Here is a 26,252-nt window from a genome sequence, read left to right on the forward strand (position 1 = left end):
TAGAGAATTATCACTAAACTTAATCTGCTTTACAAATGTATCTCCATTTGATTCTCAATGACCATGAATATAATTACTCTTTGGCTTTATCCCACAGGACACACACATGCACACACCAGTGTTAGAATAATACAAACAATGCCACCAACAATATGATTACTGAAAATGACTTAAGATTTTTTTCCAGCGCTCTTTTGCATCCCACTGGAGATGTACAAATTACTGTGGTTTAAAAGTCACTTCTATAATTCTGTAAAATAATCCCATGGTTCCAAAGTCATCTCCACATAATAAGATAAACTGAAAGAATTCTAGTGTCTATTCCTTTCCCCTCTATCCTACTCTCTCCTTCTCCTATAAGTGATCATTTAAAATCATTTGTGGTTGGTTTTTCCAGTTACAAGTGAATATGTATGTATATATTCGTATATCTTCTTCTCTCTCAGATAAATGATAGAATGAAATACACACTCTCCACCTCACTTTTTAGTTCAACAATATATCCGGGAGATCATCCCTCCATAATACTTATAGAGCCCTCCCTCTTTCCTTTTGTGAATGTAGCATTGCTTATTCAGCTAGTCCCCTATTGCTAGGTATTTGGGTTGTTTCTGGTCTTTTGCCATTATAGATATGATTGAAATAAACAGCCTTGTGCATACTTCTTGTTCGTGTTTTGCCAGTGTGTCATCAGGAGAGATTCCTAGAAGTGGGATTGCTGGATTAAATTACATGCATATATAGTTTAATCTAGATATTGCCAAGTTCTTCTCCATAGACACTGTAACATTTTTTCCCCCATCAGCACTATGGAATTGGTTGTTTCCCGAGCACTTTTCCAACAAAACAGATTGATATACTTCAGGAGTTTTGCCAGTCTGATAAGTGAAAATGGTATCTCAGGTAGGTTTTTGTTTTGTTTTGTTCATATTTCTCTTATGATGAGTGAAGTTGAACATCTTTTTATGTAGGTAAGAGCCATTTTCACATATTTTTATGTCAATTCCCCATTTATATCTCCAGTCTACTTAACAGTAAGCATGTTTTTGGCTATTATTTTAAGACTGCAAATTCTAAATGTTGTTTATAGAGTAGGGACATTAATTAACCATTTGTATTCAAGAGTTGCAAATACTTCTGTCTAGTTTGTCATTTATCTTTTAGTTTTGCTTATTGTGCAATTTTGTGATGCAAAATTTAAAAATTTTTGATAATCAAATTTGCTGATATTTCCTTCATTGCCTTTAGATTTTGAATTATATCAAGGAAAACTTCTTTTGCACCCAGGTTATAAAGGAATTCAGTCACGCATTCTACTTGTATGGTTTTCTTTTTTACACTTTCTTTTTTACACTTAAATCTAGGATACATTTGGAATTAATTTAGGGTACAGTGAAGGATGGATCCAGTTTTATTTTCCTTATGACTATCTAGTTGTCTGAATACCCTTTATTAAAAGTCCTCCATTTCCTCCATTGGTTTCAAATGCTGCATTTATCAATACTAAATTTCTATATGGAGCAAGGTTTATTTTGAATTTTATATTTTGTTCCCTTGGTCTTTCCGTCTTTTATGTGCCAACAAGAAATGCTTTCCAAGTGAGTCTCTCTAGTATGTTGCAATGTCTGGGATAGCTGCCCCTTCCCTCCTTGCTCTCTTCGTTCAGTTATTCTTTTCAGCTATTCTTGCCTTTTTGTTTCTACAAATGAAAATTTATAATAAACCCACCTAGCTTAAAAAAACCCTATGATATTTTAAAAATTAGGATTGCATTAATTTTGTAAATTAGAGACAACTAATATTTTTCTTGAGTTTATATTCAAGCACATGGTATTTCTTTACATTTGTCTTTTCAGGAGAATTTTATTATTGTTTCATATACATTTTGGACATTTCTTGTTAAGTTTACTCAGAAGTATTTTATTTTTTGCTATCATAAAGGAGATGGTAGCCATTTATATTTATATAGATGTGTGTGTGTGTGTGTGTGTGTGTGTGTGTGTGTGTGTGTACATATATATATCACATTTTAAGAGATCTTAGGAGACTGAAGTGTGGCCCCAGTGACAGCACTTATTCTCTCCCCTGTCTTCTGTGGCAGATATACTCTACTGGGCTTCTGCACAGATATACTCTACTTAGCAGAGCAAGACCCTCTTCCCTCTACCCAGGAAATCAGACACACCCTTCTCAGAAAGCAATTTGGTCACCACATGTATTACTCCACCAATACCCTTAGGAGCAGCCTCATGCCTCCTTCCCTTCCCCTGCTCCATCAAAAGGTTCCCTCCAATCTCATGTGTCACCCTGCCTGAGAAGAATTCTCCTGAATACACTTTTTTCTCTGTATAGTTACATTTCTAATAATACTTTAGTGTCCCTGTTAGTGGCTAACAAAGTGACTACCTTATTGACCTGCTCTGACCAAACAAAGTGCATGTACAGTATTAAGAAATAGATGGGGTGGTTTATCTTGGGTAAATGTATTCAGGCTGTTGCAGATACTCCAATAGCTCATGGTTCTTTCTCTTTCCCCCTTTCAGGCACACCAGGTTGTGAATCATGAACAATGATCCTGTTGCCTTCTTATTCAGGGCCTGTGGGGGATGAGGCTTCAGGGTAGGGAGTGAGCAGTTAGTCTTTCTTTCTTTCTTTCTTTCTTTCTTTCTTTCTTTCTTTCTTTCTTTCTTTCTTTCTTTCTTTCTTTCTTTCTTTTCTTTCTTCCTTTCTTTCTCTTTCTTTCTCTTTCTTTCTTCTCTCATTCTTCCTTTAAACTTGCTAGGACTACAGGTTCTGTGGGGAGAGAGCTGGCCCTCACCTGGATTGCCTGAGTTTCCAGCAGTTTCCCCAAATAGGCTGATCCCCAGTCCCCCCTGTCTGGGCTCTCTCTCTGGAAGGGACAGAAAGAGGAACTGTGAACAGCAGGAAAGATATTCAAATCAGGTCCATTTTAAATTCTAATTCTCCTGCCTTTTAATAATTTTGATTTCCCTTTCCTCCAGCTAACAATCTCTGCTGTCTGAAGTTGTAAGTTGCTGTTTTCTCCCATGGAGACCAATAATTTCAGTGGAACTGAAGCTCCACATTCCCCTTTCCTCCCAGGCAGCATCTCTCTGGCCAAGGCCTTGGCTTACTCGTTGTGCTTTGAGACTCCACATCCCTGACTACACCTTCTCTGTCCCCACTCTCCTTTTATCTGCAGCTCCAAGGCAGGAAGGCTGCCTAATTCCAAGCTGGTGTTTGGTCTATTTGAAGATGAAAGGGTCTGACGTTGTCGATGGAGTTTACTGTGAGCATCATTCACTTGGCAAGAAAGGTCAGGAGCATTCAGCAAAGCAGGAGAGGGAAAGAACCACTTTCTGCCCAAGCAATGGGCAGGGGCTGTGCCCTCCTTGGTCTCCATGGCTATCACCTGGGAATTTTCCTGTCTGTTTTTACTGCTTAGCAGAAGTGTCTGAGAGTTTCTAACACAACTGAGAATTGGGGAGTGAGAGGTTTGGAAGTGAAAAGGAAATTCATATACACTACCCCTGGCCAGGATTGGCTACATGATTTGTGGGTCCCAGTGCAAAAGGAAAATATGGGGCTCCTTGTTCAAAAGGCAGGGGGAAAGTGCTTTGAAAGGTGGTAAAATTAACTAACTAAATAAATGTGATAAAATATGAAGCTTTATGGTTTTTCTCTTGATTTGTCATGGTAATTTTTGCTATTTAATCTTGCACATCCTCAGACACAGATACTCAAGGGGACAAATGCAAACTCTCCTAGGCCTCCCAGGGATACTGCCTTGCTATTTGGAACACTATGTGGCCCACCAATGGCTGGGTGACCCTTCCTGCCTGCGATGGCATTTATGTGCCTTGTCCTGGTGAGTTGGGGAGGTAGGAGGAGCGAAACCAGGCATCTCCCTTTCCCACAGACTGGCCACTCCAACTCATGGAGGACAGATAATCCCCAGCGCATTGAACCCTAGTGCCACTCTGGAGGTAGCTGGATCAAGGGTGGACAAAAGGTTTGTCCTTCCCCTATAGTCGCCTGACAAGTACACTGTGGTGTTGCCAGCCCACATCCATGCCCCTCTCCAAGAAGCAAACCTGACCCTCCCCGGGTCTGTGACCAAGCCCTTGCTGGAGGTGGGTGTAGGTGGATAGAGGTGAAGAGGGGCTTGGGGTTCCTTGGGTCGTGGTATTGGGCAGCTTAGAGCTTTGGATTTCTGGAGCCCAGAAACTCTTAGCATGGCACAGCTGCCTCTGAAGCCCTGGAGAGGGAAAGGCAGCACTTTCTGAAATAAATGAATTGCTGGTGGTTTTTTCTCTAGGTCTAGGTTAGAGGCCCTGGTGGAGGTGGGCCCCTCCTGGAGTTCGATGGGAACTGGCTGGTTGGTGGGCCCAGGGCTCCATGACAAAGCACCCTGGAAGCCAGTGGGGACCCCATGCCCCAGCAGGAAAGTCTTTGTTTCTGAGTAGCCAGAAGTTGCGGTTGCTGTTTGGGGGCAGATGGGACTTAGGAGGGAGCTGTCATCTTGTGGCGATTGGGTTAGGAGTGGAGAGAGGAAGAAAGGGTCCAGCCAAGGCCCTGAAGGGGGGCTGTGGCCTTCAGAGGCAAGTCCCTTGGCCAGAGACCTGGTGCCTAGAGGACTAAAACTCTGACTCAGGATACCCTGCTGCAAGTGCACAGTACTTCACAGTTCCTAATCTGCCCTCCCACCAGAGAGAGAGAGCGAGCACATAACAGCAGGGGTGGGGGTAAAGGAAGGAGAGTGAGAATCTTAAATAGGTTCCACATCCTGCATGGAGTCCAACTCGGAGCTTGATCTCATGACCCTGAGATCATGACTTGAGCTGAAATCAAGGCAGATGCTTAACTGACTGAGCCACCCAGGCACCTTTCTCTAATGTTCCTTTTCACATCTTATTTCATTTCATGCTTACAGTGACTCTGGGAGGTGCTCATCCACCCATTATATAGATGGGGAAAGGGAGTCATAGAGCAGAGGACTGGCTGGTCCAAGTAAGTGGCAGAACCAGGATCTGAAGCAGGATCCTGTTCATTTTGAGTATCAATCGTGTACATGGCTTAAGATATCTGTGATGCCATTAGTGAAGAAAATCTTTCTGAGCTGTTAACCACTCATTTTACTGGGTACACTATATTCCGTTAACCCCCTTAACAGTTCTGCTCAGTAGATAATGTGATCTCCGCATGGCAAATGAGAAGAAAAGTTGACAGAACTGACCTAAAGTCACCCAGCTAGTAAGTGGCAAATCCAACATTCAAATGTAAGTTTACCCAACTCCCAGATGAATTTCCAGTTTATGCTCTATGTACTCTTCTGTTTGGGAGACCTGGTCCTTCCTAAGTGGGCCTAGAGTGGGAAGGCCTGGACAGACACATGACCAGAAGACAGCATGGTAACTACCACCAGGGATGTGTGTCCAGGCTGTCATGAGATCACAGAAGGAACAGGGGAAGCGTTGCAGAGGAGCAGGCTGAGGACGTGTGCAGGGGCTCCCAGGTAGATGGTGGGCCTAGGACTTAGAGGTGGCTTCACTACTTAGAAGTGGCCTGTAGACTGAGCCCGGAGTCATGGGTTGTGTCCTGCCAGCGATGAGGATCCCAGAAAGGTGTTGGGCAGGGACATCATGTAATCAGATCCCACATGTCCAAAAGATCACACTGCTGACTGGGTGGCGAATACCAGGAAGGAGAACAGGCATCAGCAAAGCCACCTTAAAGCTTTATGTTAAAGTCAGGAGGGGTGGACAGTGTAGGTCAGCTTTGTTAACTATAGCAAAGGAAAATTAATGTGCATTTCTCAAATATGTGCAATTTTCTTTGGTTCTTTTTGGTGGAACAGAGCTTAATATGGCTGGAAGGTGAGGCTGTGTGATACAGAAATAACTCCGTTTTATGGGTTTAACTGTATCTTCAGGTCCATGTTTTTAAACAAAAGAAGAAAAAGAGAACTTCGGGTTCATATGAAGGATCTCATTTATGGTCAGTGAAGAGGAAAATGACCCTTGTCTGGGATTGTGACCATCAGTGGAAGGCCTGCATGTCTCTGTGTCCAGCCTTGGCTCTGGCAGCGGGGGACTGTGCTGTTGTCATGGTGCAGTTTTTGAATCTTTAGTCTATCTGCAGGCAGGAACCATGCAACTCAGATATCTAAGGATTTGCTAGAGTAGCTGTGGCATTATACTAATTTTACAGATAAGGATACTGAGGTTTAGAGAAGTTGGGCAAGTTGCCCAATCCCCTGGAGCTAGCTAGCTGAAGCCCGACCATGTCAGTATCTTTTGAATATGAACTAAGTTTTGTGCCGATACTTTTTGACTTAGAAGTTGGGGTGCCTGGCTTCTCGTGAAAAGTCTATGTGGCATTTGAATGCAAGAAATTGTCCTGCAGATGCTGAAAAGTTAGAATATCTAGGGATGGTCTGCTGGTTTACGGGACATAAATATTTGGAACCAGCACTGCTGGGGAAAATCCAGGAGGGATGGCTGTCTTAGATTTGACAGTTTTAAGTCCCAAGCTGCTCTAAAAACGGCTCTCCCTCCCAGCCCAGATGGATGGAAGCAGAGCAACGGCTCCAGAGGAGAGCCAAGAGGACAGTGTTGTACATCACATGTCCTGAGCTGATGGCCGGGCACTGACTTACGATGAAGAGAAGCATTCCAGGATGAAATGGGAGGCAGAAGGGGGAATGGGGAGCCTCTGAGCGTGCCTGTCCTGCATCAGCCGGCCATACACAAATGGAAGTTTGTGACCTCTGCTTGGGGAATGCATGCTGGGCCCTAGGGGTTCCAAGGGGTCCAAGCTGGCAGTTCCTGGTGGAGTTGGAGGCTGGTATAGCTCAGAGGGATCCCAAGGCTGGCATTTGTCACATGGAGGTGGGGGAGGGAAGGGAGAGGAGAAGTCAGCCACCAGCAGGGTGGGTTGCTGGCTGTGCGATGCTGGCTGGTCTCAGTGGGGGAAGCTGCAGGCCAGACATGACAGATGAGCTCAGCACTCTGCAGAAATCACCCTGGAGAACACATCCTGACCAAGCAAGGGAGAAAGATGCAACCTCTGTGTCCTACCCTGTCCAATAAGACGGCACTGGCCCTATGTGGCTAATGAAATAAAATAAAATAAAGATAAAAATTGAATTCCTCAGTCTTATTAGCCATGTTTCACATGCTTAATAGTCATATGCGGCTATTGGTTACCAGACAGGATGGTGTGGAAATAGGACATTTCAATCACTGCAGAAAGTTCTATTTCAGTGTAAACAGTCTTACTAATATTTTTAAATATTGATCATCTGTTGAAATCACATTTAAAATATACTGAGTTAAATAAAATACACAAATATGAACTTCACCTGTTTCTTTTTACCTTTTTTACTGTGGGTAATAGAAACTTGTCAATTACCAATGTGGCTCATATTTCTATGGGACAGTACTGTAGCAGATGGATATAGGAACACACCTCCATTTATCCTTGTTTTTGATGTCACAACCATTCGATGGTGTTCTATTTGACGATTGCTATAAAAAACTTTTCTTACCACAAATGTTATGGAGCCAGCCCGGGGTAATGGGGCAAATGCAAGCTTTGGAACTGAAATAGTTCAGGCTCAATGCTCAGCTTCCCTACAGGCTGCACGCTCTTGGGCAAATTACATAATCCCTTTATGCCTCTGTTTTCTCCACTAAAAAAATGCAATCAGTGAATGAGTCTGTGCATAGTGTTGCTTTGAACATAGGAGATAGCGCATGTACAGGGATTATTGTGGGCCTGACCCCTAGTCTACCTCAGTAAAAGTAGCTGTTGTTATTGTTTTCATTGTCATTAGTATTTTTTAGCAAGAAAGGATCAAAGTTATGGTCAGTTTCTCTGGTCTCAGACCATCCACTCTCCTGCCCCTGCCTCAGCATTCTTGCTCTCTGATAATGACTCCTAGTACAGCTGTCAGCATCCTCTCCTGGGCCTATGCAAAGCCCTTGGGCATGGCCAGGCACTCACCTGATGGCAGCTGCTGGCCCAAGAGGCCCTGAGGGCTCCCCAGCTTTCTGAGCGTGTGGCCTTGCTCTCCAGGTGCATCCGCAGTTGTGCCTCCAGCTCCTGGCTGATGCTCTCCAAGGCATGAACCTTGGCCATGTATTCCACCAGGCAACCCCCCAGGTCTTCAACGGTACTGAGGTTCCTCTCCAGACCTGGAGCTGGTGCTGTGGCCAGACCTGAGCTTCGCAGGCCCTGCAGAAAAACACTGCTGATGCCCAGGGCCCGGCGTGTCACTCGAGTGCCCAGGCCACTTGTGTACCCACTGGGCGCCATCCCTACATAGACTCTGGGTGCTCGGATGAGACCACCCATGGCATTGGTCCTGGAGGCTGGGGGGCTATCCAGGGAGGATGATGACCATGTTCCCCCGAAGGATGCCCTATGCCTCTGGAGGGGCATGCTGGAGCTGGCCCCGGTGGGCATGTCCACTACCACCTGCCTTGTGCTCATCTCCCCTTCTGCCTCTGCTCTGCCTAGTGGGTTTGTAGAGCCTAGTGGCTTTTGATTTTCAGCCCCAGTGTCCCTGTGGCCCGGTCGTGGGCCTCTCTGGAAGCTTCTCTACCCCCAGGGCTGCTTTGTCTGCTGTTTTCCATGAGCTTCCACCATTCACCCAGCTGAAAGAGAAACAGTCCCTGGCCAGGGCTGTGTGTAGAAAGGCACTCATGCATTCTCTGCAAGGTCATGTGTCTGACCTCCCAGATTTTTCCACTGGTAGTGGGGGAGGCTGGATCAGTGCTGTGGAGGGGGCTCATCTGGTCTGTGTACTTCACTACTTAAGAGAGGGCAAAGCAGCCCCATTTCACAGATGAATGAACTGAGGCTCAGAGATCTCAAATCACAAGTGTAGGGAGTGGCTGACCCAGAACTGAATCCAGGTGCTCCAGGGCCGATCTCAGAGCTTTCTACATCTTTGTGTGTGCTGTGTATGTGAATGTGTGAATAAGCATGCGTGTCTACACAGATAATAGATGGTGGAAATGGATGTGAATCACCCATGGTGGGAGGCAGTCCCATGAACTCAAGAGAAACAAATGAAGCCTCTTGCCTCTCTTATTCTCCCTCAGTCTTGGCAACAGCTTCAGGTCCTCATGTGGCATTTTTCTTACCTCGAACACTGCTGTTATCAGCTGCTTGACCTTGGCCATGTTGCTCCACTTCTCTGGACCTGACTTCCATGCACTGGCCTGAGCTTTCTCTAATGCACTAGACAAGGGATCCTGGGCAAATTCGGGTCCCACACGTTTTGGGCACCTATTATGCTGTAGCTGTTCTGTACACTTCTGTTTCTCCATTGCCAGAAAACTAATAAATAAGAACAAAGAGAAGGTTTTCCAGTAAGCTCTTTAAGGGTGCTTTGAGTTAGGATTTGATGACACACCCTGGGTTTTAATTCCTACTGTAAGCATCTACTAAGGCATGTTGAATTCACATCTTGAATGCTTTTCTGGGTCTAGAAAAGATCTTCTGAGATCACAAAATGGACCTAAACCCCACTGCACTTAAGTTTTATCCCAGAGAAACCAAGTAGCCAAAACCCAGAGCTGGATATTTTTCCCAAATTCTGCAACATGGGGACATATCTCAAGTGAAAGAAGGGGAAGGGAGCCAACTTCTGGTATGTATTGAATCTATCCTAGTGTTGTATGTGGCTTCCATACTTTATTTCACTGAATTCTCAATTCAACCTTAGGAGGTAGATAGAGGGTTGACATGTGCTACTATTTGAGTTGTGCACTGCACAACTTCAGAAATACCATCACATGTCAAAATATGGTTTATTAATTCCTTATGTGATGAGGACACTGAAAGCTCCAATGACTTGTCCAAGGTCTCCTGTTCAGAAAGCAGCAGAGCTGGGATGGGAAGGCCTCTTCTGACTCCTAGTCAGAAGAGTCACTCCTAGTGACTTATCTAGGACCCTCTCTGTCTCAGAACACCTAGAGAACTAGGGTAGCATCCAAAATCACATGAGCAGAGTTTAAAACTACTATTACATACCGGAATATTCTATGTGCTTTTCCTTGCTGATAAAGACACCACAACTCCTTTTTCCCCTTCTACTTTATCTGTTTGAGATGACACAGAAGATACTTTATAAATATCAATGTTGGTTGTATGATTAACAGTTTAAGGAACCAACTTGATCAAGTAAAAGCTGGTAGTGTCCCTTATTTCTTTAGATGTCCACCTCTGGTACACCCTGTAGGGCCTACAGCACCCACCAGACTGTTATAATAACATCCTCCTAACACTGGGTCTCGAGGAACTGTAGGAATTCCAGGGTATGTCATCCAAGGCTAAATGAAGGGTTCAGGATACTGATTAAGTTGTTTGCACAGGTGTCATGTTTACGAACTGTTATTTTCTACAGAATGATAACTTCCAGTGCCCAGGTTAACCCCAGCTTTCTCTTACCCAAAGATATGTACAGCAAAACCCCCAGCCCCAGGGAAGGAAGAGGAGAGAGAAGGGATGTACCTTACTTGACACCAATGTTTCCAAAGACCTAGAGAGAGATAATTCCCTTTTGAAGAAATCACAAACATGTTCTAAAGGATTTGTATAATTAAATGACAAATTGCTAATCCTATTAGCTCATTACACTCATAAAACCCAACTTATTGTTAAAATAGATTAAAAAATACAGATGAATATTAAACAGTGTCAGTACTTAAGGAAGACTTAAAAATTATTTTAAAATGAAAAGAATGCAAAATGTATTAGCAACTTAATCCTCTGGCTAATAAAATAAGTTTATTTATATATACATGGTAGTTGAATTCTGTGGATAAGGAAAAATAAGTCATACATCCACATATATGTATATATAACATATGTATCTTTGATTACATATATTATATATAGTTTTACTTTACAAACAGATTTCTTTATATACACACACACATTGCTATAGTAAATGCAATAGCTGACAGAAATATAAGGTTAAAAGATCAGACAGCAGCACGCTGGTAAATGAATCTCAGAGCAACATTTAACCTGCTTCCTTGTGAGTTGAAGAATCTTTAAAGAGAGACAACCACCAAACTCATGTTAAGTAGATCCATACAACATTGAGAACACACATTTTTGAAGGCCATCTTTTTTTTTTTAAAGGAAACACATGAAGAAAGGAAAGTTATGATAAAAAGACCACAGTAACAACACGAACATATGAATCAACATTCAAGTCAATTCCCAATCTGACTATAAGAACATCTATATTCAAAATATACTATCAAACTAATTTTCTTTTAGAGAAAGAGTCAAAGCAGTTCTCTTCTCTCCCCACCAACTACTAGGAAAAAAAGTAAGAAGCAGCCATCTGTGGAAGCCCCTGGTACATCTCTGTGGGTCTGACCCCTCCTGAGTGTGGGCGGGGGAGGTGGCTGGCCCACCACCAGTGAAGACAGCCATGCAGGGGAAACTAGGAAATGCGCACTGGGTGGGAAGCCCATCTGCGGACCTACAAGGTCTGCAGTGCTAAGGAGGGAAAAAATGATGTCTTCTCCCAAGCAATCTACTTTGGCAATCTTGTTTTTGTAAGATCACAGGAGGGTTTAGAAAATTACAGCTCCACGCTTCAAGGCCTCTTACATAAGCATGTTCCTCAGGGGCACAGTGAGATGCCTTTTGAGAAAACAAAGCTGAATCCCAATAAACATTTGATCCTTGAGGAAGGGTAAGCATTCCCAAGCTCCAGGCTTAGGATCCACATCTAAACCATCTCCAGAGAAAGGCACAAGTTTGAAAGCAGATGTGGGTGTTGGAGAGGAAGCAGGAATGTGCTTGGGGTGTGGGGGGGTGCTTTTTTGTCCACCAGCACAAGGCAGTCCTGTTGTTTAGCATAGTGGAAGCTCCCTGTTGTGTGACGTTAGGGGGATGTGGCCTTGGGATGCTGGATGTCCTCTACAGACTCCTGAGGGCTGCATGCTCCTGCCTGCTGTCCTGAACTCAGACGAAATTAGCCTTGACAGCCAATGGTGTCACTGTGCGAGTGCAGAATACTCATTCACTGGGGGTGATGAGATGTTCGCTTTACCTGCTCTGTGTGAGAGTCTGCTGCTTCTCCCTAGGTGGCCCAGTTGCCTTCACTGGTGTGCATAAGGAGGGGGAGGAAATGGAGTTCCACTGAATCAAGAAGAACCGGAGCTTTAAGAAGCACTCAAAGGGCCGTGCTTGTGACCATTTTAACATTTCACTTCTACAGGTCTGTTTCTTCCCTCACCTGTCTGGGGCTGCTGGGATCCCCAAATGCTCAAGGACAGTTATTAAGAGAAGCAATCAATGCAACTGCTTTGCTTAGAAATACCTTTATTTTATAAAGCCACAGATCAATCTGTAAAGTTTTTTTTTTTTAAACCACACTTATAAAAAAGATGTTGACAATTCTTAGGAAAAAAAAGCTGAAAATGTTTCTTATTAAGTCAGGGTTACACAAAGATTATATTTATAATATATATTTGTATATTTATAATTTAGAGACGAAAGGTAGGGAACAGCAAAGCGAGAGCTGCTGCGGTTAGATCTCCGATACTTGATCATTTCCCACAAACAGTGTTTCTTGGCAGAAGGGGTTGACGAGGACCATCCCAGTGTCTCTGTAGTCACCATTGGCTGGGGATCGGGGTTCCGAGAGCTGGTCCTGGGAGGAGGGAGGGAGGAGACAGTATGTACTCGGAGGGTTCAGGTGGTGGCCGTTCATAAAGAAACACACACACACGAGGACATCCATTTCCATATGAGATTGCTTGGTAAACATTTTCATCGTCCTCACTGCCAATGCTGAAGTGCAGAGCCCTCTCTGTTCTTCCTTCAGATTTTTTAGTAGCTTCTGGAAAAGATTTCCTGCTCCCTGAATGACTCCCAGCTCAGGTTGCCAGAGATGGCATTGCTCTCCATGTAGAAGTCTGAGAGGGCTTGCCGTGCATGATACATGGCACATGGCTTACTGACCTCGTGGGCAAAACTGGGTCTGTGTGGGTCTTGGACTCTCATTCCTGCCTCTTTCTCACAGCTTTCTGGGAGACCTGGTGGCTTTTCCTTCCTGCACTTTCACACCCTAAACTTCTCACCTCTTTCCTCTCCTAGCACCCACCTGTCTGAGCCTTTAAGGGCTCATTCCTCCCCCTCCTGAGTCCTCCCAGAGCCTGGTCAGAATTATTGTCCCATTTCCTGTAGCACTAGATGTCCTGAGGTGAAGACATATGAGTTTCTACGTGACAGTAGGTGGTTAGTGAAAAATTCAGTGTGTCTACACAGTCCCAGAAATGGAAAAGCCTAGAGATAAGCAATTCACTGATCAGGTCTTCTGAGCAGTTTTGGCTTCAATGAACAAGGATTGCAAGCATTTGTGGCCCACTAGACATCTGTACTCAGGGTCAGGCCCAGGGATTAATTCAGGGGAAAAATTAGCTTGTTCCAATTCTAAAAAACTGATGTCTCAGAACCTGTAGGCTACTTCAGGGCAAAGCCTCAGTAATATGCCAAGGTAGAACTGGCTTAGGCCAGACTTGCTTAAGTGTCTTCACTTGAAGAAGATATGATTAATTCTCTGAAGTTTATTTTAAGCAAAACATGTATAATTTTGGGGGAGTACATATTGCCTTATGGAAAATAAGGAAAGAAAGGAAGAAAGGCCATTTGTTGGTGAAATGTCTTTTCAGAAGATAAAAATTTTCTTCAATGTCTGGAATTGACTGAGCATCCATCTGAGAGGTAGACATGGGGTCAGCCCTCTGAGTAAGGAAAACAGGGCATCCCCTTTTTCCATTTGGCTTTGGGTTGAGCTGTGGAGGGAAATTTTGTGGCCAAGATCTGGTGTGTCATTTTATAGTTCTTACAAAGCAAGTGTTCACCAAGGCTGAACCGTGTGGATACTTCCCACAGTGTGAAAGAGAAATTTACTTAGAAAATAACAGACAAGAAAAAAGAAAAAAAAAAAAAAAGAGGAGGAACAGCCGGAAGAGGGGGAGAAAAAGTATGGAAAAATTTCCAGGCATATTTTGAGCATTACAGTTTTGCCTGTACAGCCTGGATTTGTGTTTGGCTGCTTTCATCAACCCAGACGGGGAGCAGGGCACCAGAGAAACTTGCTTAGGCAAAGCACTTGGCAGCCACCAAAGCTGGCAGCTACACAGCAGGCTGAGTGCAGCCTCAGGCTGTGGTGTGCGGGGCAGATGCCCTGTGACCGCGTGACCCTGCTATGGGTGGTCCGCAGGGCCTGCGTGTATCCAGGGAGTTGGAACAAATTGTAACATTACTCTAAATAAAGCAGAATGAGGGCAGCCGACCTGCTGGGAGGGAAACAGTGATAAAACCCATTTTGAAGCCCAACTGACCTTCCTGCTGCTGGTTTTCTTGCAATCTCCTGACCTGGGATGGTGACTGTGGCAGGGGTGGGTTGGGTGGCTGGGTGGGGCAGCCTCTACTAGAACCTCTGGTTTTTGTCCGATGGCAACCCCAGTGCCCTGGGCTGGAATGACTAACTAGGATGCTGCATAAGCATGGTCTTTTCTATAGTACGCTCACAGACACTGTCCTTTGCCTTTGGTTTTCATTTACCAGTTTGCAAAGAGAATATGAGAAATTTAGAGTTCAGAGATTCAGAGCCAACACTCAAAATGTGGCCAGCCCCTTTGCTAACTTACCCATTTTTTTACTCACTAGAATAGTTCTCAGGAACACTTTTTAAAAAAAATTAACATATAATGTATTATTTATTTCAGGGGTACTGGTCTGTGATTCATCAGTTACTTACATAATTCATAGCACATACCCTCCCCAATGTCCATCACCCAGCCACCCCATCCCTCCCACACTCATCCCCTCCAGCAACCCTCAGTTTGTTTCCTGAGATTGAGTCTCTTATGGTTTATATCCCTCTCTGGTTTTGTCATTTCATTTTTCCCTCCCTTCCCCTACGATCCTCTGTCTTGTTTCTCAAATTCATCCTATCAGTGAGATCACATGATAATTGTCTTTCTCCGATTGACTTATTTTGCTTAGCATAATAGCCTCTAGTTCCAACCATGTCATTGCAAATGGCAAGATTTCGGGGTTTTTTTGTTGGCAGTATAATATTCCATTATATATATATGTGTGTGTGTGTGTGTGTGTGTGTGTGTGTGTACACACACACACACATATATATATACACACATGAGTGGATAAAAAAGTGTGTGTGTGTATGTGTATATATGTGTGTGTGTGTATGTGTGTGTGTATATATGTATATACACACACACATATATATACACATTTTTTATCCACTCATCTGTCAATGGACATCTAGGCTCTTTCCCTAGTTGGGCTACTGGGGACATTGCTGCTATAAACACTGGGGTACACGTGCCCCTTCAGATCACTACATTTGTATCTTTAGGGTAAATGCCCAGTAGTGCAATTGCTGGGTCATAGAGTAGTTCTATTTTCAACTTTTTGAGGAACCTCCATACTGTTTTCCAGAGTGGCTTCACCAACTTGCATTCCCACTAACAGTGCAGGAGGTTTCTCCTTTTTCTTCATCCTCGTCAGCATCTGTCATTTCAGGAATGTTTCTAAAAGCATTTTTATTTTTTATTGAAGTATAGTTCACATAAAATATTATATTAGTTTCAGGGTTATAACAAAGTGATTCAACAATTATGTACATTATGAAATGCTCACCACAAAAAGTGTAGTTACTAATTTTGCTATGCAAGATGTACACTGACCACATTAAAGACCAATGCTTTCATGAAGCCTGTTGCTCTGTCCTTTGGTTCAACATTTTTATTGCGCTTCCACTGTGTGTTAGGCTTTGGGCTGGGTGATGAGTCAATCGTGAATAAAACTTATGGTTCTTTCATGTGATAAACATTTACCAAGTATCTACCATGTGCCCAGAACATGGTAGGGATAGAGCAGTGAGAACAAACTTCTGCCCTCAGGCAGCTTATACTCTACGAAGAGACAGATAATGGGCCAGTCAACAGAGAATGATGCAGTGTCAGGTGGTGAGAAGTGCTCTGAAGAAAAATAAAGCAGAAAAGAAGATAGGAAACCATGAGGTGGAGGTGGGCTTCTACTCTGTATAGAGAAGTCAGGGCAAGTTTCCCTGAAGATGCAGCACTGGAACAGAGCTCTGAAGGAAGTGAGGGATGGAACCAGGAAAAGAGCATTTTACACAGGTGCAAGAGAAATCTTGTGTTTTTGGAAAGACTGTGTTGAGGAAGAGCCAAAGGCTGGTGTGGCTCAAGTGTGTGGTCAGTGCGAGGTCTGGCAGGAGGAGGCCAGGGAGGTGGGCAAGGCCAGCCTGTGAAGGGTCTGGTAAGAAGAATCTGGATTTTGTTCAAAGTGTGAAGAGGAGCCATTTGAGGGTTGGGAGACATGGCAGACATGGAGTCCTTCCTTGAGAAGATCATCTGGCTACTGTGTGGAGGACAGGAGGCAAGATGGTAGCAGAGACCTTGTTTTCAGAAGTTACGGCAGCAATCCATGATTTGAGGGAGGCAGCAATGTGGGTGGTGAGAAGTACTCCCATATCAGAAGAACCAAGAGGATCTGCTGATAGACTGGATGTGGAGTGTGTGAGAGGAGAAGGGGACTGGCAATGCAACTTATGTAATGAGAAACACCAGGGAACTTCTGGGCGTTTGGGTGGGGAGGGGAAGTCAGCAGTTCAATCTGGGGAATGTTGAATTTGAGATGCCCATGAGACATGCACAGCAGTAGCTGGGTACATGAGTCTGAGTGCAGGGGAAACGTCAAGATCAGAGGTGGAAATTGCAAGCCAATGATGTAGAGCTAATATTTAAAGTCATGAAACTAAGTAGAGAGAAGAGAAGCAGTGGGAAGGCTGAACCCGGGCACTGCAGTGATTAGAGGCTGGCCAAAGGACTGAGAGCCAGTGATGGAGACTGAGTAGGAGCTGCTGAAAGGTGGAGGAGAGCCAGAACAGGATGGGGTGAAGACAAACTTTCTGAGGAGGAAATGACTGATGGTGCTGATGCTGCTGGTAGATTGAGTAAGAGGAATGCTTAGAACTGACTCCTGGGTTTTACAATGTGGAAGCAACTGGGTATTCTAGTTGGGGAGTGAAATATTAAACTAATATCAGGTCAGCAGCTACATCCTTACAACTCTGGTAAGTGCCAAGATGGAAAAAGCATAAGGAGCTGAGACCATATGTTAGGAGCGTAGAGCCCAGCGTGGCAGGTCAGGGAAGGTCTCTCTGAGGAAGTGACAGTTATACTGGGCCTGAACAATGGGTAGGAGTTACTGAGATGAACAAAGGAAGGGGCGTTGAGGAGGGACAGAACACATCCCAGTAGAAGGAACAGTCATACACAGCCCCAGAATGGGTGTAACTTGGTGTTATAAAGAAATGAAAAGAAATCCAGGGTGGCTGGAGCTCAGCAGATGAGATGCAGAGTGGCATGACGTGAGGCTGAATGGTTGGGCCAGGGCCAGGTCCACCTCATGGGCCCTTCAGAAGACTGTGAACTTTAACTTAAGAGCATCAGGAAGCTACTAAAGGATTCTGAGTCTGGGAGTGATATGATCACATTTATGTTTATAAAAGCCCACCCTGGATGCTGTGGGGGATGGATCCGCAGGGGAAGAAGGGACTGTCTCCAGGACTCTTTGCAGCTCTCACTGCTTTTACTCAGATGTCTGCCATTTATCTCCCGGGCCATCTCGATTGCATTCTAGCTGGCCTTCTCATTTTGTCTGTCTTCCCGCCTGTCCTCCCATCCATTCATTCATCCATTAAACCACCCTACCCTTCCTTCCTAGCCGTTCACCAAGCACATATAGAGTACCTTCACCAGGCCATCAGCACAATCTTTTTAAAACCAGGTCACACATAGCTCAAAACTTTCAATGACCCTCTACCACCCAAGAGTGAAGTATAAACTCCGTTCAAGCCTATTCAAGCCCACACCTAATCAATCTACCTTTCCTGCTGTGCCCTGGCCTCTGCCCCCACCTTCTGTGTGAGAGGGGAAGGAGCACCCGGTCAAAGCCTAGTTCTCTCACTGGCCAGATGGGTATTTTGGGTAACATTTCCTGACCCAACGTATTCTGTTCTCCCATGATATGCTGTGTGCAGCCCACATTCCCACCTTTATTCAGGTTACTTCCTTTGTTGGAATACCTGTCAAAATCCATTTATCCTTCCTAACCCCCACTGCAAAGGCTTTCTTCTCCTAGATTTCTACAGCTCTCTGCAACTCTTCTTGTATCTCCCCCACCCCCCAACCACACCTTGGAATCTGGGCCCCAAGCTCTCATCTTCATAATCCCCAGAGACTGTCTGCCACAAAATGGGTTCTCAACAAATACTTATTGAATTGTTCCCAGCAACCCAGGGAATTTCAGGAACAGGGCTTCCTGAGCTTTAACATGCATAGAAAGCACCTGGGAAGTCTTGCTAAAATACAGATTGATTCAGCAGGGCTGGTGTGGGGCCTGTAGTTTCCTGGGTGCTGCTGCTACTGGTCTATGGACCATCCTTTGAGGAATAAGACACTAAGAAACAAGCAGATGCTCTGTGGGTTACTCTGCAGCCTGTGCTATTCCCTGTGGTGGGGCTGGACCTTTCAGGGGCACCTCATGGTTTGGGGCTCATTACCTCAGAGGTTTCAAGGGACTGGATCTCCCTTGGTAACTCCACAGCATGCTTATTGAAGTAGTCCATGGTGATGGCATTGTTCCAGTAGCTCAGGTTGTTCTCTGGATTGGCCGTCTTTTTCTTCCTCCTCAGGCAGCACACTGTCAGCAAGACAGCTGTAGAGAGAGTCCAAGTTAGAGACGGGGGAGGGAACAAGCATGGGGCCAGCATCGCTGAGTGACAGAAGCAAGTCTCCAGGTGAATTTGTGATGGCCATAAATTCAGCCACTTACCCCGTTTGTTAATTTGTTTGTCGGTTCAACAACTATCTACACATATTGAATGCCAACTTCAGGCCAGGTTCTGGGAGAGAGGGAGTGAAAAAAAGACAAGGCTGCGCTGTGTCATAAATATCCCTCCTAGTTTGTATATGGAGGAGCACAGAGAGGGTCACATGATATATAATAAAACGAATATAAGGTAAATTCAGACAGCAGTAATTGTTTAAAGAAAATAAAATAGGGTGAAGTGAGGGAGTGAATGGAGAAGAGTTGAGGAGAGAATGCTTTAGGGTGGTCATGAAAGGCTTTCCTCAATGTGTGATCCTATCCGTCCAATCTCTGAGACTTGGAGCTCCAGGGAGGAATGAGTATATTTGGATGTTGTGAATGAACAGGTATGTGATCAGAGGGGCTTCAGCTTGCCAAGAGGGAAGGCTTCGGAGGTTGGGGAGCTAAGATGGCCTGTCCAGGCTCACATAGTGCTGAGTAATGCTTTAACAAGGATGAGAGCAGCCCTCTTAGGGAGAAGCCAGTAAATGAAGACTGGGCATTTCCCTGCCAGGATTACCATCACCATAGCCTGTGGGATGGCTGAAACTCCAGGCCAGGGGTGGGCAGGGCAGCAGTCAACATCTTGGAGGTGATGACCATCTGTGCTGGGGAGAGGGGACCCCAGATCCGGCAGTTCAGAGGCTGGCGCCGTCATGGCAATAACCAGCAGGGGGCAGCAGAGTGCCAGCTCTGTCCAAGGCAGCCTGAGGATTTGGCCAGCATCAAGGGGCCTGTACATGTCAGGATGTGGGGTATCTGCTAAAGTTGGCATCCATATAGGCTGAGACCTCAGGGCCCATCGCTTCAGTCCCTGCGGGATAACAGGATTTCTGTAGCTCTCTTCTCAGCTGCTGGCCTTGCTGGCATCTCAACCTGAAAAGACCTCCAGGCAAGGGCAAGAGATTGGGCAAGTTTCTATTGATCTGATCTGCTTTGATCAGAAAGACTTCTCATTTGCTCACTACTTTTATAGGTACCCTTAAAAAAGTTTTAAAGATATAAAGGACATTTCTGAATGTTTGAGCTAAAAGAAATTTCAAACTGGTTGGTACAGACTTTTAAACATTGAAAAATTTCCAAACTCAAGCTCCCTTTTTTCTTCTCTCCCTTCCTTCCAAAGAAGGACATGATTGAAGGATGAGTGGGGTGAGGTGGGGGAGCTGTAGAGCTCAGTCTGAAAATGCTAATGTAGGACATCTCCTTATTTTACAGATGAGCAGACTGGTCCAAAGCATCCTGCTGACTTGCCACAGGTCATAGGTCTGTGAATGGCAGGGCTATCGCAAGGCCCCAGGTCCTGTCTCCCCTTTATTCTTCACTGTCACTACTTTTCCATCCTGTTCCTGGAACTTGGATGGAGAAATGGTCTGGGGGAATTCAAACTGGTGAAACTGAAGCCATAAAGCTACTAACCTGTGTTGGGATGGGTTGCAGAGTCTAGGTCCTCTGACCCCCAGTCCAGTGCTCCCTCAAGCCCACACTGCCCCTGGCTCCAGAGCCTGGGCCTGTTTAGGACACAGGACCAGGACTCTGCCTTGTGGGAAGAGCTGGCCCTGTTGCAGGATGGTCTGGGGGTTTGGAACAGGGAGCTCTGTTCCTAGTTTTCTCCCCTCAAATGTTAGTGCTTCAGGCCCGATTGTTTCTCTCAGGGAATTCCCAGTGCCTCTCGAGTGCTCTTTCATTTACAATAGAAGCTGGCCTGGCCACAGAAAGAACTTGGGCATGGAGTCTAAAAGGCCTCGGTTCAAGTCTGACTCTGCTGCATATTACATTAGGTAAGTCACTTCAGCATACTTGACTACTATGGACTCACAGGGCTGTAATGAGAGCTAGAGATCATGAATGCAAAATGCTGAGCACCCTGCCTGATGCACAGTCAGTACTTATTTAATGAGAGTTTTCTTCTTGTTCTTCCAGCACCCTCCACAAGAGAAAGAAAAACTGGGCTACATGACTATTGAGCGGCTCAAGGCCAAGAGACCACCTGTGATTTAGAACTTTCATTATTTTGCTGGCCTGACCTTTCACCCAAGAAAAAGTACAATTCAGACTTATGGAGTCGCTAATATATGTCCAGTGCTGACCTAGGCACTTTACAGTCTGATTTAACCCACAAAATAGCTCTCTCAGGAATGTACTGTTACTCTTCCTCTTTGCACAAGAGGCAAATGAAGCTCATGGAAGTTAACAAAATTGGTCTTGATCACTCAGGTAATTAATGGAATGTGACCTGGGTCTCCGTGACCCTCAGGGAAATGCTTGTTGTCTTATATTGCCCTGAACACTGCAGGGAACACATCTGAGGCATGTGGAAGCACTTGTAAATGACACAACTCTGTGCAAACACAAGCCCATGCCGTCATCTGCCTTTTTTTTTTTTTTTTTTTTTTTTTTTTTAAGAGAGAGAGAAGGAGGCAGAGAGAGTGTGAGCAGGGAGGGCTCGGAGAGGGAGGAGAGAGAGAATCTCAACTGGGCAGCACACTCAGTGCAGAGCCCAATGCAGGGCTTGATCTCATGACCCTGAGATCATGACCCAAGCCAAAATCAAGGGTCAGATGCTTAACCGACTGAACCACCCAGATACCCCTGGCATCTGCCTCTTGAAGGCCCTGAGCTAACACAGAGGATATTAATCCTATTTTTATAGGTGAGAAAACACTGGGCCAATGGTTAAGTAACCTGTCCAAGCCCCACAGGTGACTGGCAAGAGAGGTGCTGTGACATATTTGATTCCACGAGCCAAGTCTTTCTATTATACTAGGCCTCTTCTCCAGGGATTTATGCAGGTTTAATGTTTAAAAAAGGTTAGAAGACAGGAGCTGTCACATATTTCAGTTCGGCTCCTTCACTTTGAAGATGAGAAAGCTGACATTCTGGAAGGGAGGATTGGTCCAGTGGTGCCAGCCTGAGGGACCAGCCTAGCTTGTGGACAATCACTTCCTTTCTTTGGGGTTTGTGCAGGAGGTTCAGGGAGGCCTCAGGGTATGGAAGGATGCCAGGCTGGACATGAGGATATAGGCCTGGGGAAACCAGGTTTGGGGGCTCATGGTCAGCAGCCCATCCTGGTGGGTGGGACTAGAAGGCTCCCAGCAGGGGTTGCTGGTTGGGAAGCACAGAGAAGAGGTAAGAGAGCATGGCACTCTGGTCCAGCTGAGGTGACAGCCCCTGGACAACCCCGCCTGGCCCTGGAGCTACTCTACATCCCCCTTGCTTCAGTTAGCTCACAGGCCCCAAGGAGACACACTTCCTTACTCCCTCCTGGTCACACTTCCTTCTCATTCCAATTTATTCTACTCTTTTCATGGAAAGAGTAACTCTGACCCATGTTTTCTTATGTAATTACTACAAAGTCATTTTGGACCTATAAGAGATACATATATCTAATGGCATTCACCGCCAATCTGGAACGAAGCCAGAATGCTCTGGGGTGCAGTGCACATGGACCCTCACACATCTGGGGCAGAGAGAGGTGTTACTCTGTTTCAGCCAGGCTCAACCTAGATTGGTGGTGAAAAACATCTGCAGCTGGTCTGGTTCCTGTTCTCACCATCCATAAAGACTTTCATCTTTTTCAGGGAGGCAGGGTGAAGACATTCTTGAGAATGGATTTGGTATGTGCCACAAAACTGACCTTCTGATGAAAGCCCAGAGCACTGACTGGGGTGTGTGAGGATCAATTCAGCGCCAGGCCCAGAGGGTTCTAAAAGAAGGTGGTGGGCTCTTTGCATCCTGATGGTGGCAGCAGAGACCAGCTCAAGAGCCACATGGCATCTCTGCCCTAGCCAAATGTGGCCTGGATCCAATCAGTTTTGGTTTTCAGCACATCTGAACCCCTGTGTGGCCGTCTCTGGCATGGCTCAGGAGACAAAGCATTTCTCAATCCTCGCACATATATCTTTCCAGCCATTGGGTAGGGCTTACGATCTGGAAGGGTTGGTGGAACTGATGACAGTCCTTTTTGGGCAGGCCTGAGATTTGCTATGATAACCCCCTGTTTCCAACAGAAGCAGGGGATTCAACCACCTGCCTAGCAACTCTGGCCTCCTGAAATCTGGTTTCTGGTACATGGAGGAAACAAGGTCAGGGCTGGTCAGGGCTGGGACAAGGTCAGGGCTGGTCTGAAAAGCCAGATGTCAGGAAATGCGTGCACTTTGCTACTAACCCAGCCTGCCTGAAATATATGGTAAACTGGCAATGAAGACCCTTCTTTGAGGGCAGTAGAGTGAGCTTTAGGATAAATGCAGCTGCTGGAAGAGGTCTGCTTATCTGATGACTGGAGTGGGATTAGGCTATGAAAGCAGCCTGGATATTTACTCATCTGTGCTTTGAAAGAGCACAGTATTTTGAAGCTGGACAAGTATTCTATCTTGATGTCCCTTGCATCAGGGTCTTCACCGGGCCCCAAAAGGATGGTCCCACAGGAGTTGGGGCCATGACTAAGGATAGGGAACTCTATGTGGAAGCAGCTAGGACTAAGGCAGGGATCTTGGCAAGTAGGGCTTAGGGGAGCCTCCAAAGTGCACACTGGGAATGCAAGACAGACGCTGAAGGACATGGAGTCTGTGGTTCCAAGGGGCTGTGAGAGTCCACTTTGAAAAAAGGGTTCATAGCTTCCCTTACAAAGTTGTACTTTCTACTCCAGCATCTGAAGGCTCTTTCAGAGTGCCGGGAGCATTTTCTATGTGCAGTTTCAGGCTGTGTCCTTGTTTCTGTCTTGGCTGATATTATTATGCATGGTTTAGGCAGCCCATGGGTTTTCTGACTTTGCAGTAAGACCTAATTTCAAACTCACACATGCAAAAAGGGCTGTAGAAGTCTTGTTAGAACTGTAAAATAGGTGGGTGTGGCCTGTGGGGTGAAGCCTAGATCTACTCTGTGCTGTCCAGCTGAGGCAAAGAGAAAGGCCCCGGTGGGGAGAGGGCTCTGTGAGCTGGGGGAGGCAGCCACATCAGATATCTCAATTCCCTAGTGCTTGGCATAGTGCCTGGCACACAAGGGGCACCTGGGAAATATTCTGTTGAATCACAACAGATTCTACCACCGGATCTGAGATGACTTATGTGATTGGGACCCTGGGCAAGTCAGTTCACCTGAGGACTTAGTCCCTGCCTATAAGGTATGTTCTTGCATAGCATGTTTAATATGTTTTTTATTCCTCTGACTAGTCTGTTTTACAGATGGCTTGGTTAAAAATAATGGGAACTCACTTTGTAAACTAAAGCTTCTAGAGACACTTAAAGAATGAAAAATTTAAAAGATGGTCTCTAGTGTGGTTACTTCTCAAATATGACTATTATTAATAATTTATTGGCTAATAGAACTACATTTTCTCATTATCATTCTTCTGTTTTAGAAGTGGACAATCACAGTTTTAAGCATTCATGTGTGTTTCCATGAGAGACAATAAAGGCACTTAATGAAAGAATAAAATATGCAACCTGCAAACATTTTCACTTTTCCTAAATTGGGTCCTTGAGCAGAAGTAGGTTGCCCACCTTTGACATGGAAAGTTTGCTTTGCTTTTCAACTAGAAGGAGACAAAAAGCTGGGAGAGGTGACTTCTGGAAAGAATCCAGAATCTAGATTTAAAAAGATCTTGTTGGTACAATGCCAAGTAGAAATTATGCTCATGTTAAAGGCATATACCTCCTGCACTAATGTTCAAATGACCCATGGCATGAGGAAAGGCTGGGAGAGCAGCTTAACAGCCTCCAATGTGGAAAGTTTCTGGGGCTTTGTTCTTATTGAGATCAGAACGAGCCCATGGTGTGATGTGACAGTTAGTATAACAGACAGAGCTGATATCAGTGTTGGCTTCCTGAGTGTGACTGAAGTGTCCAGAACAAAGGAAACACCACCTGCTCTCCTCTGTCATGGCTGGCCATGTGGAGCTCTATGCTCCCTACTGGGAGAGCAGGGCTAAACTTGTGGTCATTCGGAGCAGCAGATGATGGGGTAGGGCCAGGGCAATGTGAGATTTGAAGGAATTGGGATGAGCGGCTTAGAAAAGGAAAAGCTGTCTTTGAGCACCATTTCAAATGTTGCAGGAATTGGTAGATAGACTGATTTTGTATGGTTTCAGAGGGCATGGCTTAGGACCACAGAGCGAAAATTACAAAGAGAAAAATGTCAGGCTTCCAGGAGAGCTGGGTAACAACCTGAGCGAGTCAAAGGAGAATGGCTGTCCAATGACTCAGAAGCACAGGGGGTTTCTCACCCCTGGAAGGGTTCAGAAGGAGGCCAGCCAATAACCATGGAGGGGTGGGGGAAGCTAAAATTAGTGAGGATTCATGTGAGTTTAACAGAGAAACTCTAAGAATCTAGGATCAAGTACATGGGGAAGACATAAAGGAAGCCCCAATATTCTGAGTGATTAAATCAGGTACTTTGTGGCAAGGTTAGGGGGAAGGATCTCTCAAATTCTCATTAAAGGAGTGACAGGTAGCAGCACAGAAGTGCTGGTGGCCTGGGAAAGACCTTCTCCACCAGCACCAGTGGAAGCAATGCAGTCCACACTGCATCCAGCTCACACCATCCATGAACAAATAAAACTGTGAAAGAGGGAGAAAATAGCTAAATTCATGTGTAACTCTCAGGCTTTCAATTTAGCTATAGGAACTGCTGCTTTTTCTAAGGCTAATAGAAATTCCTGAAAGGTCAAAGCCTCCTCTCCTTTTTTGGAGAAAGAGAGAAAGAGCAGGAGGAGAAGAGATGAGGGAAAGGAGGAAAGATAGGCAGAAAGATGGATGTGAAGTGGGAGAGGAAGGTGAGGGCTCTACTACTTGCAGGTTGTATGTTTAGAAGTGCCAGTGTTCCCCTATGGTGTCTTGGTGCCATGTCACTACAGCCATTAGCAGGCTGCCCTTGAGGGTGAGTGTGGCAGGATGGTGTCATGACAAGAGCACTGGGCAGGAAGTTGGTGACCCTCTATCCCAGGCCTATCCCTCACTTAACTTCGGGCTCCTGGGTAAGCCATGGCACCTCTCCAGCTTGGTGTTTCTTTCTGCACAATTCAGAGCTTGACTGGACTACTTGGAATGTTCTCCCCCACTCCTGGGAGCTCTCTTTTTATGACAAGTGGGCATCTGATCCATGGCCTGGCAGAGCTAAGGACTAGGGGTAGGGATAAACCATGATTTGTGTCCTGCCACCTAGTTTCCTACAATTCTGGGAAGTTTAGCCGCCTGTTTGGTAGGGACTTCCCAGCTCTGGGGCAAAGGCTCTCTGGGAACAGACAAGTTGATGTAATAGAGGGAGAGGAGGGAAAAGGGGAGGAGTAA

At 45.3% G+C, this 26,252-nt stretch overlaps 2 protein-coding genes across 8 annotated transcripts in view; both read right to left on the reverse strand.

Annotated features, from left to right (window-relative positions):
* Nucleotides 1–8,496, reverse strand: part of BFSP2 (beaded filament structural protein 2) — a 58,839-nt gene extending 50,343 nt beyond the window's left edge. Inside the window, exon 1 of the mRNA XM_032869676.1 lies at nucleotides 8,008–8,496. Within this exon, the coding sequence (XP_032725567.1) occupies nucleotides 8,008–8,496 (489 nt within the window). The remainder of the gene's footprint in view (nucleotides 1–8,007) is intronic.
* Nucleotides 8,497–12,390: 3,894 nt separating this feature from the next.
* TMEM108 (transmembrane protein 108) overlaps nucleotides 12,391–26,252 on the reverse strand; it is a 366,925-nt gene continuing 353,063 nt past the window's right edge. For all 7 annotated transcript variants that reach the window (XM_032869678.1, XM_032869677.1, XM_032869679.1 and 4 more), the window contains 2 exons: nucleotides 18,662–18,816; nucleotides 12,391–12,688 (listed from right to left, as the gene is read on the reverse strand). In XM_032869678.1, the coding sequence (XP_032725569.1) occupies nucleotides 12,566–12,688; nucleotides 18,662–18,816 (278 nt within the window). In that variant the 3' untranslated portion in view covers nucleotides 12,391–12,565. The remainder of the gene's footprint in view (nucleotides 12,689–18,661; nucleotides 18,817–26,252) is intronic.

The sequence above is a fragment of the Lontra canadensis genome, unplaced genomic scaffold (assembly GCF_010015895.1).
Source record: "Lontra canadensis isolate GAN:19392208 unplaced genomic scaffold, GSC_riverotter_1.0 scaffold38, whole genome shotgun sequence".
In the NCBI taxonomy this organism is placed as follows: domain Eukaryota; kingdom Metazoa; phylum Chordata; class Mammalia; order Carnivora; family Mustelidae; genus Lontra; species Lontra canadensis.